This window comes from Brachypodium distachyon, chromosome 5, assembly GCF_000005505.3.
Source record: "Brachypodium distachyon strain Bd21 chromosome 5, Brachypodium_distachyon_v3.0, whole genome shotgun sequence".
Taxonomy (NCBI): Eukaryota; Viridiplantae; Streptophyta; class Magnoliopsida; order Poales; family Poaceae; genus Brachypodium; species Brachypodium distachyon.
Genome location: NC_016135.3, coordinates 3,540,184 through 3,557,461, shown reverse-complemented (window position 1 = coordinate 3,557,461; position 17,278 = coordinate 3,540,184). Strand labels below are relative to the sequence as shown.

At 43.6% G+C, this 17,278-nt stretch overlaps 1 protein-coding gene across 1 annotated transcript; it reads right to left on the bottom strand.

Annotated features, from left to right (window-relative positions):
* Window positions 1-12,567: 12,567 nt before the first annotated feature.
* LOC100829260 (wall-associated receptor kinase 2) lies at window positions 12,568-15,985 on the bottom strand. The gene is made up of 3 exons (XM_003580984.3): window positions 15,064-15,985; window positions 14,554-14,715; window positions 12,568-13,709 (listed from the first exon to the last, which is right to left on the bottom strand). Exons 1-3 carry the CDS (start codon window positions 15,953-15,955, stop codon window positions 12,721-12,723), a joined length of 2,043 nt encoding a protein of 680 aa, XP_003581032.1. The 5' UTR covers window positions 15,956-15,985; the 3' UTR covers window positions 12,568-12,720.
* Between the last annotated feature and the right edge of the window lie 1,293 nt (window positions 15,986-17,278).

Below are 17,278 nucleotides of genomic sequence, written 5' to 3'. Positions count from 1 at the left end.
CCAAAAAGGGGGGAGACGGAAAGGGAAACCTTGCCCCTGTATGGGTTTTGATGAATGATAACAACATGGTTGAGGAACTAATGAGTTACACAGAGTGTTTCAGGTTTTAGTTTCTCAGAAGAGTTGGTTTAGCCGTCATCGACAACCCCTAAAAATTGAAGTATAGGTACTGGGTTGAAGTATGAAGAACTCAGTGAAGAACAGAGAAGAATGTGAAGCGTAGCTTTCCTCATAGGTCCTTCCGTAGGTTTTTTCTTCACTTGAGTATAGGAACGCCGTACTATTAAGGGGGGTATGAAGTGTGGAGCTGGTTTAGGTGAAACCTATTCTTCATGTTCAGCTTGGCCGAAAACCATTTTCTGTGTGAGTGTTTTTCGTTGGAGTGAAGAATGAAGCATTTCAGGCTTCACAGAAACTTCCGCGTGAAGTCTTCACTCTGATTTCAAATGTGTTTGAAAAACTTTGTCGCTTTATGTTTTGACCACGTAATCTAACCGTTGTGAGACAAAGAGATAAAGTGTGAGCTGGAGTCTCAGGGATCACTTTATCCAACGGGTCACAACGGCTAGATTGGCGGTGGCCAAGGCTATATAAGACGACCCACCCCGATCGGTTTCGGTGGTGATCCCCAAGGAGATGTTTTGAAGTACACCTGAGAAAACCCTTAGAGCTGAACTGAGCGTGAAGAATGGGATCCCCTCTCTAGCCGAACACTTGAAGCTTGTTACTCTTGGTGATTGGCATCACCTAGACGGCTAGGAGTCAGTGTTGAAGAGCAATCGAAGCTTGTGATTTGCCATCAACCAGTCTGTGAAGGTCCAGAGATCACCTCAAGATCTACCACGAGTAACTGGGCGAGACTTTGGTCTTAGCTCAGGAGGATTGGATGGACTTGTGTGTCCGCGAGTCTTGTGTGACTCAGCCCCCTCAACGGAGACGTAGGATTGTGCCGATCTTATACTTTCTATTGAAGTACAAATCCCTGTGTCTTCGTGTTCTGGTCATATCGTTCCTCAATCTTATACTTTCTGTTGAAGTACAACTGTTCTTACTGTTCTTGTCTTCACTGCTACTGCTAAACTTGTTCATCTTTCTTCATTCCGCTGCAACTCTAAAACTTGCTAAGTTTAATCTCTATTGTTGAAGTACTGTGATTGTCTTCGGTCTTCATTTTTGAAGAAAACTTAAAATTGGTCACATTCACCCCCCCCCCTCTGTGACGTACTCGATCTTTCAATAAGATCTTCAAAAGCTCAAGGGTTTTCAAAAAAAGGAAATGTACAAGACTTGCTGATTACAAAACTCATCATGGGATCATCAAAAAAGCTCATCATTAGAATATTAAAAGCTCGTCATGCGGTCTTTTAAACGCTCATTGTTAGGACGTTAAAAGGCTCAACGAGTTTTGGAAAAATTAAATGTGCATGATGAGAACCTTTAAAGATCATTACGAGATCGTTAAAAGCTCATGATGAAACCGTTAAAAGCTACGATGCGATCGTTAAAAGCTCACGATGCGGTCGTTAAAAGCTCAAGGTCATGATGAGATCATTTAAAGCTATGATGAGATCGTTAAAATCTCATGATGCGATCGTTAAACGCTCATCATTCGATCGTTAAAATCTCATGATGCGAACGTCAAAAGCTCATGATGAACTTAGAAAAATAATTGAAAGCACATCTCAAGGATTTTTGAAAACTAAAAGGACATGACGCGTCGTTAAAAATCTCACATGGGATCCTTAAAATCTCATTGTTAGGATGCTAAAAGCGCATAATTAACATCGCTAAAAGCTCAAGGATTTTCGAAGAAATCATAGTAGATGATGCGATCACTAAAAATCTCATCATGGGATTCATTAAAAATTATCATTGTTAGGACGTTAAAAAGCTCATTGGAACGATCGTTAAAAGCTCATGTAGAATACACGAGGAAAAATGGCCTTGAAAAAAATTTGAAAGCACATGTCGACGATGTTTGAAAATCTAAAAGTACATGATGGGATTGTTAAAATCTCGTGATGATATCATTAAAAGCTCATGTAGAATGGAACAGAAAAAATTGAACTTAGAAAAATAATTGAAAGCACGTCTCAAGGATTTTTGAAAAAATATTAAAAGCACATGATGCGTCCGTTAAAAACTCATCATTAGAATGCTAAATTATCATCATTATAAATTTAAAAAGTTCAATGGTTTTTCGAAAAATTGGAAGCTCATGATGATATCGTTAAAAGCTCATGAGGAGATTGTTGAAAGCTCAACGTGAGCTTCAGAAAAATAATGTAAAGCATGTCTCGAGGTTTTTTGAAAATTAAAAACACGGGATGCATTCGTTAAAAAGCTCATCATGGGATTCTTAAAAGCTCGTCATTTAGAATGCTAAAAAAGCTCATCATTACATCGTTAAAAATCTCAAGAATTAGAATGCTAAAAACTCATCATTAGACACAGTTACATGCAGACATGTGGTGCTGCACAAAGGAAATGATGATTTTTTATTTTATTTAAAAATGGGAAAGGTAAAAATCCCTAACCAAAATTTTAGACGATGAGCATTATCAAAAAACATGTAAAGAATTTGCAATTGGCCCAAAAACGAGAATTGATCGCAAAAAATATGAGTCATGCATGGCATACCATTTTCTGGTTTTGCTGTGGTACACGACATAATGAACTTTTGAACACCAAGGTAGGAATTGCCTTGAAGGAGAATGCTCGTGCAGGTAGGAACTTTGCACGAGAATGCATGCTTATTTTTTGAAGAATGAGCTTTATTCCCAAACTCCGAAGAATTTGTTTCCACATGGTCACTAACCAGGAAAAAGAGTGAAGACGTACAGGAGGCAATTCCTGATCTGAGCATAACAACTTATATACATATAGAAACATTTACCCACATAAATGAGACATTTCTCACAAAATTCAGAAATCAAGAGCCATGCATGCAACACTGCTCCTATTTTTATTGACAAAATTATTCACCCCAAATATATTTTTAGATCTTCTCTTCCTGTATATACTCCATTTTGTTACCTTTTGCTCTGCTTACAGGCTTGCTTCTCCCAGTAACAAATCGAAATCTGAAACTGCAACAGTACCATAGGGGAACCACGTACTGAGGAAGTAAAATACAAATTCTAACCATTCGCCTTTTATCATCAGCACTAACAGATGTTTGTCAATTGTCGTCACTGATCAGCATTAACAAAACATAACAGTAAATGGATGCATATTAACCCTTTCTATATCCAGAGCCAGCTGATTGCACGAAAAGTATCCAGATCCATGAACAAACAGTCGTGTGCCTCCAACCCAGCCAAAATTGAAAAAAAATCACTCGTAATCTTTAAAATTGATTCACAAAAAAATCAGATCAACTGAACCTAATGCGTGAACTGAATAGTATTGGAACTCCTCTAAAAAGGGAAGGAAGAAAATAGGGGAGAAGCACACACCGCTTCAACCACCAGGCAAAACGGCACCCATGGATCCAGGGCTTTTGGAGGAAGGGAAGAGCCGCTGCTCAGAGGCCTGGAAACGGCGCAGCCGCAGGCAATCTCGCATTCCACTGGGAGGCCCGACGCCGAGGTCTCGCATCACCGATAGCTACGATCTCGCGCTGCAGCCTGGGAGGGAGGAGGGCACCACGACACCAGCTACCGTGGTATGACCGCGCCTAAGAATATCTGGCGAGGAGAAGTTCCATGAATTCAACAGCCTAGAAGCCCGCGACGACAAGGATTCGCGCCGCTCTTGGAATCGAGGACTCAGCAGCCACCCGCACCGGCGACTTGCCTGAATGGGGCGACGCCAATCCCCAACGCCGGCCCCCACCCGTGCCGCTGAGAAATCTCGCGGATGGAGGAAGGCATCTTCCATCCACAACGCCAAGGATTTGGGCGACCTCTGGAGAAGAGAGCGGCGGAGTCGAGGAGGCGAGGAGGAAGGAGGCGGATAAGAAAAAAATTGAAAAAAAGGGAAAAGGGAAGGGGGGAAGAAAGACCTCCTGGGGAGGAAGATATTTTGACCAATTGGAAATGGGAGGCCGGAATAGAAAAGGAAACGGTCGCGATAAGAAAAGGGAAAGGAGCGCGCGTGGTCGGCTTTTCGTCCGCACCGCGCGGACGAGCGCCAGAGAGTTGTTTCGGATTGGTCAAAAAAAAAACTCTTATGGTATAGTCAGTCGTACCCTGGTCTCGTCATACCCTGGTCTCGTCATACATCATCTACTCTAGGCTGATTTTCAAATTGATGTAGGTTATGATAGTCATGTTTGGTTAATTAACCAGTATTGTCTACGTTCTGAGAAGGGGTTCCCACCTACTACCTCAAATCGATGCAAAGTGTTCTAACTTTCATGAGCCCTGATGGCGTTGCGGCATGCCATCCGTCCGTTTCATGTTGCGCCTCAGCATGCTTTGTCACGCCTAGAAGTCCTGCACGTACTGAGCAGCGCTTGAAGTTGCAATGACAATGTCTCTCACTCTCGCTCACTCGTAGGTGGATACACGAAGAGGAAAACACAAGAGATTTGCGCAGCATGCAACAGTCCGCTGCTTTTCCGTTTTCATTCCTTTTATTCTTCAGTACATGCCGTAACAGAAACACAACCACTAGCCCACTTCGTCCCACAATTGTCGCGCCATCTCAGGACCAAAACTCAGTGAGCTCCAACTAACAAACGTAAAGGAGATAACTACGAGCCATACTGTTACATAGTATGGCTGAAACAGTCCACAGATGGACAAGTTATTAGCTGAAGAAAACACTATCTGCTAACAGAAAAAAAGTACCGGATAAATAGCTGAACGAGATTAACACTACATTTCACCACCTTAAGGTCGTTACCCGGCATTGATGCTGACCTCCTGAACGCCCAGCTTCTGACGCATCTCGATGAACTTGACTCGCCCGAGAGCTTTGGTCAGAATATCAGCAAGTTGGCCATCGGTGCCAACATGATCGATGTCCATTCTTCCATCCTCAATGCATTCTCTGATGTAGTGGAACTTAGTATCAATGTGCTTACTTCTTCCATGCTGCACCGGGTTCTTGCAAAGAGCAATGGCAGATTTGTTGTCCACATAAAGTTTGAACTTTGGCTGACTTTCACCGGTGATTTCTTCCATCAACCAAGCCAGCCAAACACCCTGACACGCCGCAGCCGCTGCTGCCACATACTCAGCCTTGCAGGAAGACAATGCTACAATCTTCTGCTTCTGCGATGACCAAGAAATGATGCTGCTCCCCAAGAAAAATGCAATGCCGGAGTTGTTCTTCCGGTCATCAACATCACCGGCAAGGTCGCTATCACTGTAACCTGACAAAATGTCAGTACGTCCCGGCTTGTAACAGCACCCATATCTCAGCGTACCTTTGATATATCTGAGAATTTCTTTGATCGCTGCCCAGTGTTGCACTGTTGGTGATTCCATGAAGCGACCGGCTATCCCCACAGCATAGGAGATGTCGCGTCTTGTGTTCACCAGGTATCTGAGGCTACCAATTACACTTCCGTACCTTGAAGCATCGAACGGCGCACTGTTGTCATTCTTGCTTAGATGCAGCCGATTCTCCATGGGAGTGTGGCTAGCATTGCAACTCCCCATACTTGCTGTCTCAAGAATTTTTGCTGCATATGAAGCTTGGGACAGAGTTATTTCTCCTCCCTTTTGCTGCACCCCAATGCCAAGATAGTAATTTAACAGCCCGAGATCAGTCATTCTGAACATCTGCTGCATCTGATCCTTGAACATAGCAATGTCCTGGCTGCTAACACCTGTGATAACCAAATCATCAACATATACTCCTATCAACAGAGCTGAATCCCCTTCTCCTCTACTGTAAACAGCATGCTCAAGCACACATCTGGTGAAGCCAAGAGAAGTGAGAGAGCTGTCGAGCTTTGAGTACCATGCTCGTGGTGCCTGCCGCAAGCCGTACAACGCCTTTCAGAGCTTCAGAAACTTGTTGACAGATGCTTCATCACTGAATCCCGGTGGCTGCTGTACAAAGACATCTCCAGTTAATTCCCCATTCAAGAAAGCTGACTTCACATCCATGTGATGGACTGACCAGCCTTTGTGCGCTGCAATGGCAAGTAGCAGGTGCACCGATTCCATCCTGGCAACGGGGGCAAAAACCTCTTCAAAATCAATGCCTTGGCGCTGAGCGTACCCCTTGGCAACGAGACGTGCTTTGTGTTTTATGATCTGCCCATTTGGATCCTTCTTCACTTTGAATACCCATTTGAGCCCAATGGCCTTGTGACCAGCAGGAAGATCTGCAGGCACCCTTGTGTTGTTCTCTTGAATAGAGCGCATCTCTTCTTCCATAGCCGCACGCCAGGAAGAATTGTGCAGAGCCTCGGTTACACTTTCAGGTTCTTCAGAAGCCAGCATGCAAACATCTTCACCATCTGCATCTGGATCTTTATCAAGCTGAGCAAACACATCATCGAGGCGCTTGTAGCGCAGCGGAGTGACATCGGTGTCCACTGCCACTCTGTCAATTTCTGACGGTGGAGTTGCCCACTTGCCCGGCCGCTAAGTTGCTGCAACAGGAGACGCTGGAACTGCAGAAGTGTCTTTTGTCGGATTTGCTACAGCTTTGGCGCCAGCTTCGTAGCCCACGAACACCCCCGCAATGGAGCGATCTGACAGCTTGTTGATCCTAGGCCCTAGCTTCTTCACATGTGCACTGCAACCGAAAGTACAAAAATGACTAACATTCGGCTTCTTACCATGCCACATCTCATACAGAGTTGCACCAGCGAGGCTCCTGGACGGCGCACGGTTCAAGATGTATACAGCCGTCTTCACCGCCTCCGCCCAGAACGTGCCCGGCATCGACATTGACTTGAGCAGGCACCTGGCCATCTCGACGACGGTCTGGTTCCTTCTCTCCACAACTCCGTTCTGCTGTGGAGTGTATGGAGCGGTGGTGTTGTGCTTGATGCCGTGCTCCTCGTAGAAATCAACGAACTCGCCGGAGTTGAACTGCCCTCCACGGTCAGACCGGAACGCCAGCAGCTTGCAGCTGCGCTCCGCTGCTGCCATGGCTTTCACCTTCTTGAAGTAGCGAAGGGCCTCGTCTTTGGTGCGCAGCAGCTCACCCACATGAACCGTGAGTGGTCATCCACTATGAGGAGGAAGTACTTGTTCCCAGGAGCAGTGGCCGGAGTGATCGGCCCGCATAGATCGGTGTGCACTAGGTCGAGCACCTTCTGTGCATGAAATGCAGAAGCCCGTGGGAACGGAGATCGGTGCTGCTTGCCCAATGCACATCCGTCGCAGAACTCCTCAATATGATCGATCTCAAGGAGGCCGCGTGCCATCTGCTTCACTAAGAGCGCGTGCAGCGCCCTGAAGTGTAGGTGGCCGTCGCACCCGTGCCACAGCCATGCCGCGTCCGATCCTTGCACCAATAGACAGACCGGCTCGGCCGGGGTTAGATCAAGCCAGTACAGCCGATTTTTCGCCCTCAGGACGCGCGCCAGCAGGACCTCCTCCAGATCCCAGATACCGAGCATCCCGCGGTGGATCAAGATCTTGCAGCCATTCTTGGCCAGCTGTCCACAGGAAACAATATTTGATCATAACCTGGGAATATAGTATACCTCTGACAAGATCCTTTGGTCGCCGGTCGAACACCTGAAGAGAACGGTGCCTTTGCCGCGGATGTCCACAAGTGAACCATCCCCGAACTTCACTTTCCTGTGGACAGACTCATCGAGCGTCGTGAAAACGCCCTTGTCGCCGGTCATGTGGCTCGTGGCTCCTGTGTCCGCGTACCAGACACTGGCACCGGCGTACACAGGAACCAATTTCTCCTCGTTCAAGAACACTGCCGGCGTGGAGTCGTCAACCGGCACCTCCAGTTCACAGACGCGCGCCATCAGGAGCGCCGGCTCATGGTCCTCGGCGGCGGCGGTCAGGTTGACCTGCTCGCCCTTCAGCTTCTCATCGCGAGCCTTTTTCTGGCACTCAGCTGCCCAGTGGCCGGGCTTGCCGCAGTACCGGCATCTCCCCTTCTTCTTCTCGCCGGATCCACCGGCGCTGCCACCCCTAGATTTATCTGTGGCGACGGGGGACTTGGCCTTCATAGGGGACTTGCCCTTCTTGTCGCCTGAGCCACTGGAGTTAGACCTGCGGCTGCGTTGGCGCCACTCCTCCTCTGTGAGCAGCAGCTTTCTGCCCACCTCAGGCTCTGGATCGACCCCGTCCTCGGCGCCGAAGAGCCGGCCCGAGAGCTCCTCTATGGACATGTTGGAGAAGTCGAGGCATGATTCCATCGCCACAGCAACTGGCTTGATTCTTACCAGCACCGAAAACAGCAGCTTCTTCACCGCCTTCTCCTCCGTGATGTCGTCGCCAACCTGCTGCAGGTCAGTAACAATTCCAGTCAGCCGGAGCGCGAAGTCTTCGATCGACTCGCCACTCTTGAACGCTAGGTTCTCGTACTCCTGGCGCAGCTTCTGGGCCTTTGCCTCGCAGACGCGCTCGACGCCGGCGCGCATCAGCTTGATGGCGTCCCAGGCTTCTTGCGCGTTGTCCTTGGCCGCGATCACGCGCATCATGTTGAGCGGCACCGAGCGCAGGATGGCGCCAAACGCCTGCCGCTCCTGCCGCCTCGATGTCTCCAGGCCTTCGACCGCCTCCCAGAGCCCAGCACCCTGGAGTTGGACACGCATAAGGATGGCCCAATCCGCGTAGTTGGTGCGCGTCAACATGGGGAAAGTCACGGCGCTGCCGCTGCTCACCTCGCGCACCACCTCCTGCTGCTGCACAACGACTTGTGCATCGCGTCATCTCCCGCGGCTCCAGCCATGGCTCAACGTGCACGAGCGGGCGGAGGCACAGACCGGGATGCGGCTCGCTCTCCTCCAGCATGCGATATGACCGGCGATCACCAGGACCAGATCAGGCTCTGATACCACTTGAAGTTGGAATGGCAATGTCTCTCACTCTCGCTCACTCGTAGGTGGATACACGAAGAGGAAAACACAAAAGATTTGCGCAGCGTGCAGCCGTCCGCTGCTTTTCCGTTTTCATTCCTTTTGTTCTTCAGTACATGCTGTAACAGAAACACAACGACTAGCCCACTTCGTCCCACTACTGTCGCGCCATCCCACGACCGAAACTTAGTGAGCTCCAACTAACAAACGTAAAGGAGATAACTACGAGCCATACCGTTACATAGTATGGCTGAAACAGTCCACAGAAGAACAAGTTATTAGCTGAAGAAAACGCTATCTGCTAACAGAAAAACTGCAGTACCGGATAAATAGCTGAACGAGATTAACACTACAGCGCTCACGTTTGTGACCCAGCATCCAGCTCCATGCCTCCTCGCAGTGCCCCAGCATCTGGCTCCGTGCGATGTCACGTCTCGCGTCTTGCCAAAAACTTAACAAAAATTAGTAAAAACCTATAAAAACATTTTAGACAAAGGAGGTTGAAATCTCCGGATTAAAATGATGCGCACAACCACATTTTAGACAAACGGTTCTAGACAAACAAACCTCAAGCTCAAGCCAAAACCCACCGTGTCTTGGACCCGTAAGACAAAGGATATGGAGGGAGTCACAGAAGGGCGCAAAGTCAGACATGCGAAGGCAAAGGATTATGGCGACCACGCGCCGGGTTTGGCGGACTTGTGACTCAAATTTGTCCAAAGATGGATGTATCTATTCTTAAAAAGCGTCTAGATACATGTAATATTTGGACAACAATTTAGGATCGGAGGGAGGACTAAAAATCTCCTGTAGTGAGTGGCAATGGTAGCTTTCCTATATATGAAAACTTAAAATCGCGATGTTTTACAACTAAACTAGTGGGTATGACTGATATCCTATTTTCAACTAAGGAACTCTGCAAAAACAAATAGAAACATAGAGTGAGAATAACCTAAAAACATATGAAAAACTCTGAGGTGTTTGAAATGAAGTCTTCTACTGCAAAAAAAAAAACGGTTTTGCTATTTGACTATTTCTTAGGCGACTCAGAAATAACTATTTCTTAGTAGATGATAACAACCCTTTTGATTCAATCATTGAGATTCGTGTAATATTAATGTAGGTCTGATAGATAAGAAAATTTTCATTGGATGGTTACGATTGTCAACTTGGAAATAACTCTTTCTAAGAGGAATGAGAAATAGACTCCCAAGAGAAAAACACTCCGAGGGGTTTGAAATGCCTTCAACCACCAGCGGCACGCCCGTGCTGCATTCCTAATGACTTCTGATGAACTAATAAAGTCTTTCTTTGAGTTGTGTCGAAGTATTAGTAGTCATTCTATCATATGCTGCTTCTGTTTATCAAAGAATGGCATCCACATATTTTGAGGTTTAATTTTGACCAACAAGTAAAAAAAATGATATGTGAGTTACGCGCTACAAACTTTATATCATTGGATCCACTTTCAAAAAAAACTTTCCAATGGTCTAAATTTATAACTTAATCCACATACTCCCTCCGCCTAACAAATAATGTCTCAATTTTGACCAAATTTGAATACATCTATACACTAATTCATGTCTAAATACATCCAAAATTTGACAAACTTGAGACATCTTTTGTTAGACAGAAGGAGTATTATTAATCGAATTGATGGTCAATATAAAATCTAAAAATTTGTGAGTGTCATTCTTTGAGAAACGATGAGAGTATATCAAAGACTTTGTCATGTCTTTCGGTATTTCTGATAACAGAACAAATTCCTGTTGTTGTGACATCTCCATCTCAACAAAAAACGAAAGCATCTATTCGTAAAAGATAATTGGTTCAGCAGGCCTAATTTTATATTTTAGGATCATCAACTACCTAGTACCTTTTTTAAGCGTGAAAGAAAATTCTAACCAAGGGACAAGGATGACATACTTGAAGTTAAGCAAACAATAAAATTATGTCAGGGAGAGCCCAATTAGTTTGGACGACTTGGGTACCAGTGTGAATACCGAAGACTGCCAACTAAGCCCTCGTACTTTTTTAATCGGCACAAATTCCCTGTTGCTGTGCCATGCACGGATATACCTACCCATCAAAATATAAGAAAACAACATTAATTAATAATGTACAGACTTCTTTAGTTTCTATATTTTCCACGGACATAGTCTGGCACGTGTAGTACATGTTCTGTTCTGATCATACCTTTTATTTTTGCGAAAAGAAGGATAAACCCCTAGCCTCTGCATCGACTGATGTACATATACAATCATATATTATTAAAGCCAAAAATTCCAAGCATCAAAGGCGAACAAAATCGAAAAAAAAAACAGTGACTTCACCAAACTACCGATGACTTTATGGTACATGCCGAAACAAACGAAAAGAAATATAAGTCTTAGCCAATGCCATAAAAAAGGACTGCTGAACGTGCACTGCTGATGACTAATTCGACCTTAGATCGAACTCAGGGTTTTCATCCCAAAGCCACTTCGAGCCACCACCTTCAACAAGGGTACGTAGTATTCACCTATGCTTTCACTAAACAAAAAATATAAATTTTATGAAATTCTTGATCCCATTTTTGTTCAAATGTTCTGCTCACGGGAGCCAAAAACCTGCACTCTTTGTTTAGAGAAAACATAACAATAATTTTTTTATTACTATGTTTGATTTTGGAGGCTTTATCTTATAATGGAGATTGTCAACATGATGTCAAGTATATCAATATGTTTACTAACGAAAAATACTAAATTACATTCTTCATTTTAATTGTATAAAAGGTTCACCTGAAATACAATATATAGAAATTAAAGGTTGCACTATGTATAAAAGGTTCACTCGGAATACAATATGGTAAGCATGTACTAGCTAAGAAATAGGTAGATTTACTTCGGTTTGGTGAAAATGAATATGTTGCCCGCACAATTGAGCGGGCCACTCAGCGCTAGTTGTTTCACAAAATTAAAAGGAGATTTAAAATGGAATTCACTCTTAATTTTATAACCAACTAGTACCTTTCATACACTTGACAAAACCCTAAATAAGAGATAAGAATGATATACTTGAAGTTTAATTATTTTCACGAACAGCAAGTGGATCAATATCTAGGAAAGCAAACAACAAAATTATGCTTGGGAGGGGCCAATGAGTGTCGACGATCGACTTGGGTACCAGCCTTCTTGTTTTCCCTCCGCTACGATATTCTTTTTTGAGCTATCGTGATTAGATTGGCAATCACAGGCACTATATCCCAACGCAACCCAGAAATTGATGATTGCATCCGAGGAATACACGGTACGTCGGCAACAAAGCATTGTGATTAATGGACATACACACAGTACAACGCTCCTCAGAAAGAGGATTACAATACATAGCTTACATTTCAAGGACTTTGTTCACTACAGTAAAATAAAATAAACCTTGCCACATCGATAATTGCGTATTTTATTCGGCAATTAATACACATGTTGTGCACACTATAACATACTCCCTCCATTTCACAAAGAATGGCACGCACGCATTTCAAAATTTTGCTTTGACCAACAATTAGACTAATGATTTGAGGCTTATGTGTTACAAAAATTATATCATTAGATTCGTATTTTAAAAACATTTCCAACGATATAAAATTTGTAACATATAATCTACATATAATTGGTCCAATCGTTGGTCAAAGTTCGACCTCAAAAATCATGGGCGCCATTCTTTGTGAAATGGAAGGAGTATATATGCATGCATTCATCAGGTTCATCACCGATAAAAATAACTTACGACCTACAAGATCGGCTCTGGTTGAGTGTGAGAAGGCGATTTGCAACATCTTTCATCCATGGCCTTTTATCCACATCGAGGTTAAGACATTCGACAGCGATCCCTGCAAGACAATGAAGAAGCTCCATATCTGCTGGTACTGCAATTTCCTTATCGAACAGCTCAGAAGATTTCTTCCCTTGTTTGTGATCCTCTAGGAAACTCTTCACTAAGCTGTTGTCGCGAGTGGCCTTCTTCCTGCTTATGAGCTCCAAGATCACGATCCCAAAACTGTAGACATCACTTTTTTCAGTCAATCGGCCTTCTTGTATGTATACTGGATCTATATAAGTCAGGTCACCGATGACATTAAAGGTATGTTGCTTATCTCTTGCGATCAACCTGGATATGCCAAAATCTGAGATCTTTGGCATGAATTCATCATCCAAGAGTATATTTGCCGGTTTAACATCACCATGCAGGATTGTTGTGTGGGCTTCTGAATGCATATAAGATAGACCACGTGCTGATTCCGCGGCAATACTTAGACGCACATCCAAGCTGAGCGGTTTCTTGTTGCCAACTTTATGAAGAATGTCATCTAGGCTTCCTTTGGAGACAAACTCGTAAACTAGCATCGGGGCATCCACTACTAGGCAACAACCTATAAGCCTAACAATGTTCCTGTGCATGACTTGAGATTGGATGATGACTTCATTTGCAAATTGATTGTTCTCTAGCGCACTGCCACTAATCGGTTTCTTTACTGCGACTACTTCATCACCAACAACACCCTTGTAAACTTTACCAAAGCCACCTTCTCCAATAAAATTGCTATCCTTGAAGAATGGCTCGAGTTCCTTCTTTTTAAGAATCTTTAAATTTTTGGCCCTCTCTAGGGTAGGACCACCGTTCTTATTATAAAACTCTAGCGTCTTCCTTTGCTCTTTGCGAAGAACATAAATAAATACCAGAGATGCCAAGACAAAAAGGCCAAGTATTACGCCTACATGGACAGAAAAACAACAAATTTAAAAGTGTTAGTTATTACTATAATTTTTGAGCGTTAATCTGTTCGTAGAAAGTAATAAACTTTATTAGTTTAAGGTCTCATTTTGAGGCATTTTAAATATGAAGAAAAAGAAGAGTAAAATTCTGAAATTGAATATAACCTCTGTCCCCTTTTACAAGGCAATGGCATGTTCCAAGATCATCAATTTTACTAGCAGAATATAAATTATATGACGTAAAAAAATATATCATACAAAAGTTCATTTGACTACGAATCTAATGATATGCTTTTTGTGAAGTGTAATACATATTTTGTTAGGTAAATTCATGATCTTGGAACACATGCATTCCTTAAAAAACGGAGGAAGGTAGTATTTAATTACGAAAATCCTGAAACATAAAGAGAATTTAACGGAAGTAGTGCCGTGTAATTTTAGGTGGCGAAGAAACAATAAATTTTGGAAAACATATAATTATTTTTTTAAGAGAAGGCAGTAGACTCCGCCATTCGATAAGATAGAAATCAAATTATATATGTAAACTCTTGGTTAGAAAAACATATGGATGGCTACCTCAGTTCCAAAATATAAGATGTTCTAGTTTTGTCCTAAGTTCAAATTTTGAAATTTTTTTCATGTTTATAGAAATATGTAATAATATCTAAAATATAAAATAACTGTATTATGAAGGTATATATCATCAATCATGACGAATTTAACAAAACTAATTTGGAGTTGTAAATGCTAATAGATTTCTATGTAAACTTGGTTAAACATTAAGAAGTTTGCACTTAAGAAAAAGTTAGAACATCTTATATTTAGGAATAGGCGAAGTAGTACCTATGGAAATCTGTGCTGCAAGTGGGAACGGAGGAGTGCATCGTTCCTTTTTTGCGTCATTGCTCCGATAGCCTGGACGACATGTGCATTCGTAAGATCCTTCAGTGTCCTCGCAAACTCCGTAGCAAGGATACTTGGCCTTATCTGCACACTCATCAATATCTGTGTGCGCAAAATGAAACATAAACATTAAAAAGACATCGATCAATCACAAAAATATAATTCTGAAAACATGTTGTTGTTTTTTCTCTGTATGAACACGTGCGTAGTGAGTAAAAATAAAGATTCATTATGCGGAGATATATTGAAGGTACCATCAACACTCTCATGTAAAAATAGTTTGACAACACAAACTTTTTGTTGTAATAATTTTGTACCTGCAGATCGAGATATATATATTTCATAGAATGTTTGGTTAAGTTAGTTTTGCTGATTAAGGATTTTATAAAATAAATCTTTAAGAAATTTGACAAAGAGGAACGGAGGGAATGGGGAAGGTAGTATACTTACTCTTGCATCCGTTGACAACGTAGGGGTTGCCCTGGAAGCCTTTGGAGCACTTGCAGTTGTAGCCAGGCCCATTTTGGGAGTCAACGCAGTCGCTGTTAGCGCTGACGCAGGCCGTGGTGGTGGCGTTGGCGCAGGACAATATGGCGGCGCCGGAGCCGTTGCCGCGGATGGCCCAGTCTAGCCACACCGGCGAGGTCCGGTTTGTGTTCATGCGGAGGTCGGAGCGCTGGAAGGTGTAGTTGTTCTTACCAACAAGGAAAGCATAGTCACATGGGCTGTAGTCCAACATGGCTGAGTGATCATACTCCCGGAAGTTGAAGTAGTTGTCGGTGAGCCCCGGAGGGATGTCGACGTGGCAGCACCCGACGCCGGCGCAGAGCTTGTCCTGCGGGCTGGCAGAGTTGTTGCAGTAGGACATGCAACCGGCGAAGTAGGCGTAGTTCTCCGTGCCGCCCTCGGTCCTCTCACTCGCCGTCATGCCCAGGCTGTTGCAGCCGATGACGACGAGCATGTTCTGCGTGTTGGAGATGCGGTACACGCCGTCCTTGTTCATCTTCGTCTCTCCATGGCTCCAGTCGTAGGTGTCGCCTGGATTGGTGGCGTTGTAGCACTGCCACCCAATGGGGAGCATCACCTGTGACTCGTCGGGATCCAGGGACAGGCGCACCACCCGAAGGGTCGTGCCGGCGAGCACAGGGCCATTGTTGTTGGAGCAGTCGATCGCGAAGCCCTCGCGGAAGCAGCCGGTGCCGATGCCGAAGGGGTAAGGGATGTCCACGCCGCCGCAGCTGGTCTGACAGCCAGAGCCAGGAGCACTCACGGCTGTCTCGATGATGGTGGCTGCCATCAGCAGTAGTAGGGCGGGCAGGGAGAAGAATAAGGCGGTCGACATTATTACGATCGAACCAGCCGATATGCCTGGCTAGCCAGTTGCATTGCTTGGGAATTAGTTAGATGCATATATATAGAAGAGCTACCTCAGTTGTGGACAAAGCTGTCTCGCTAACTTGTATAAGGAATTGGAATTTCGGCGGCCCATCTACCCAATTAAGATAACTACGTACTCCATGTACTTTTTTTACAAATAATATTTGATTCGTTTAGACAAGTCTTTTTCACTAACAATTATTCCATCTATTTTCCTCCCCTAAAACGTTTGATTTCATTTATTAAAACAAGCTCTCGACCAACAATTTATATTATGTTAATACATGTACTGTTCGTGTCATACAAAATCACAGTTAGAACTACTCCCTCCGATCCAAATTAATTGTCTCAGTTTTATCTACACACTTATGTATCTATACGCAATATTTCAGTGTGTAGATTCGCTCATTTAAAAAAATGTTGCGACAACAAATTTGGATTGGAGAGAGCAACATTTTTCAATGTAATAAGGCTGTAATTTTGTATCAAATATTTATTTAGTTTGACCGGCCAAATTGCGCCATCTTAAAAGCAACTGGACTAGTAATTGTTTTTTGTTACATTCTTATTTATAAATATTTCCTTATTATTGTGTTTTTGTATCACGTGCATATATAACATGTGAATACCCAAAGGTTGAACCGAGTAATGGTTGGTTGATCTAAGGATTTTCTTTACCACTCATAACACGCCCTAGATTATTAATGGTTAGCTTGAACCCTTATTAATTTGTCGATCGTGTGAATCCCCAAGACTGATTTGCTAGGTCCTCCACGGGTCGTCGTTAATTAATCGGTCACAACTGACGTAAATATTTCATCTAATAAGTAGGTGTGCCATCTATGTCAACAAAAACAAATGGTGGTAATACGGTCATTACAACACGAATGACACAGACGATCTCCTTTTCAAAAAAAAGGGACAACATATCTATATTATAGAAAGCCAAGTTGGTAGTGCATACCCTTGAGATATTCCTCTTTGACTTCATGAATTGCCCTTCCTTAATTCTAGAGGATACTATTTATATGCAGTGACATGTTTAGTTTAAGTTCTATTGTGCTATTTAGATAGCACGCTAAACTAGATTTTCAAAACTAGATCACATATTGGTATGTTTTGAAAAACATTATTTTTTTTCATTTCAAAAGTTGCTACCCGGTAACACATGAAGGGGCCGCTCTGTTAGTAAAATGTTACCCAGCCACAAACTTTAAGATGATTCGAAAACATTTTGCAAAACAAGCTGAGACACTCAAAATTGGCACTGGAAGTATTAGTTATTCCC

Bases quoted from the DNA above. Each gene is read 5' to 3' on its own strand.
- LOC100829260 (XM_003580984.3), bottom strand. From the start codon at position 15,955: ATGTCGACCGCCTTATTCTTCTCCCTGCCCGCCCTACTACTGCTGATG. The intron at 14,716-15,063 runs GTAAGTATACTA...TTGCGCACACAG, and splicing joins CGTTGTCAACGGATGCAAGA to ATATTGATGAGTGTGCAGAT. The intron at 13,710-14,553 runs GTACTACTTCGC...CTGTCCATGTAG, and splicing joins TGCAGCACAGATTTCCATAG to GCGTAATACTTGGCCTTTTT.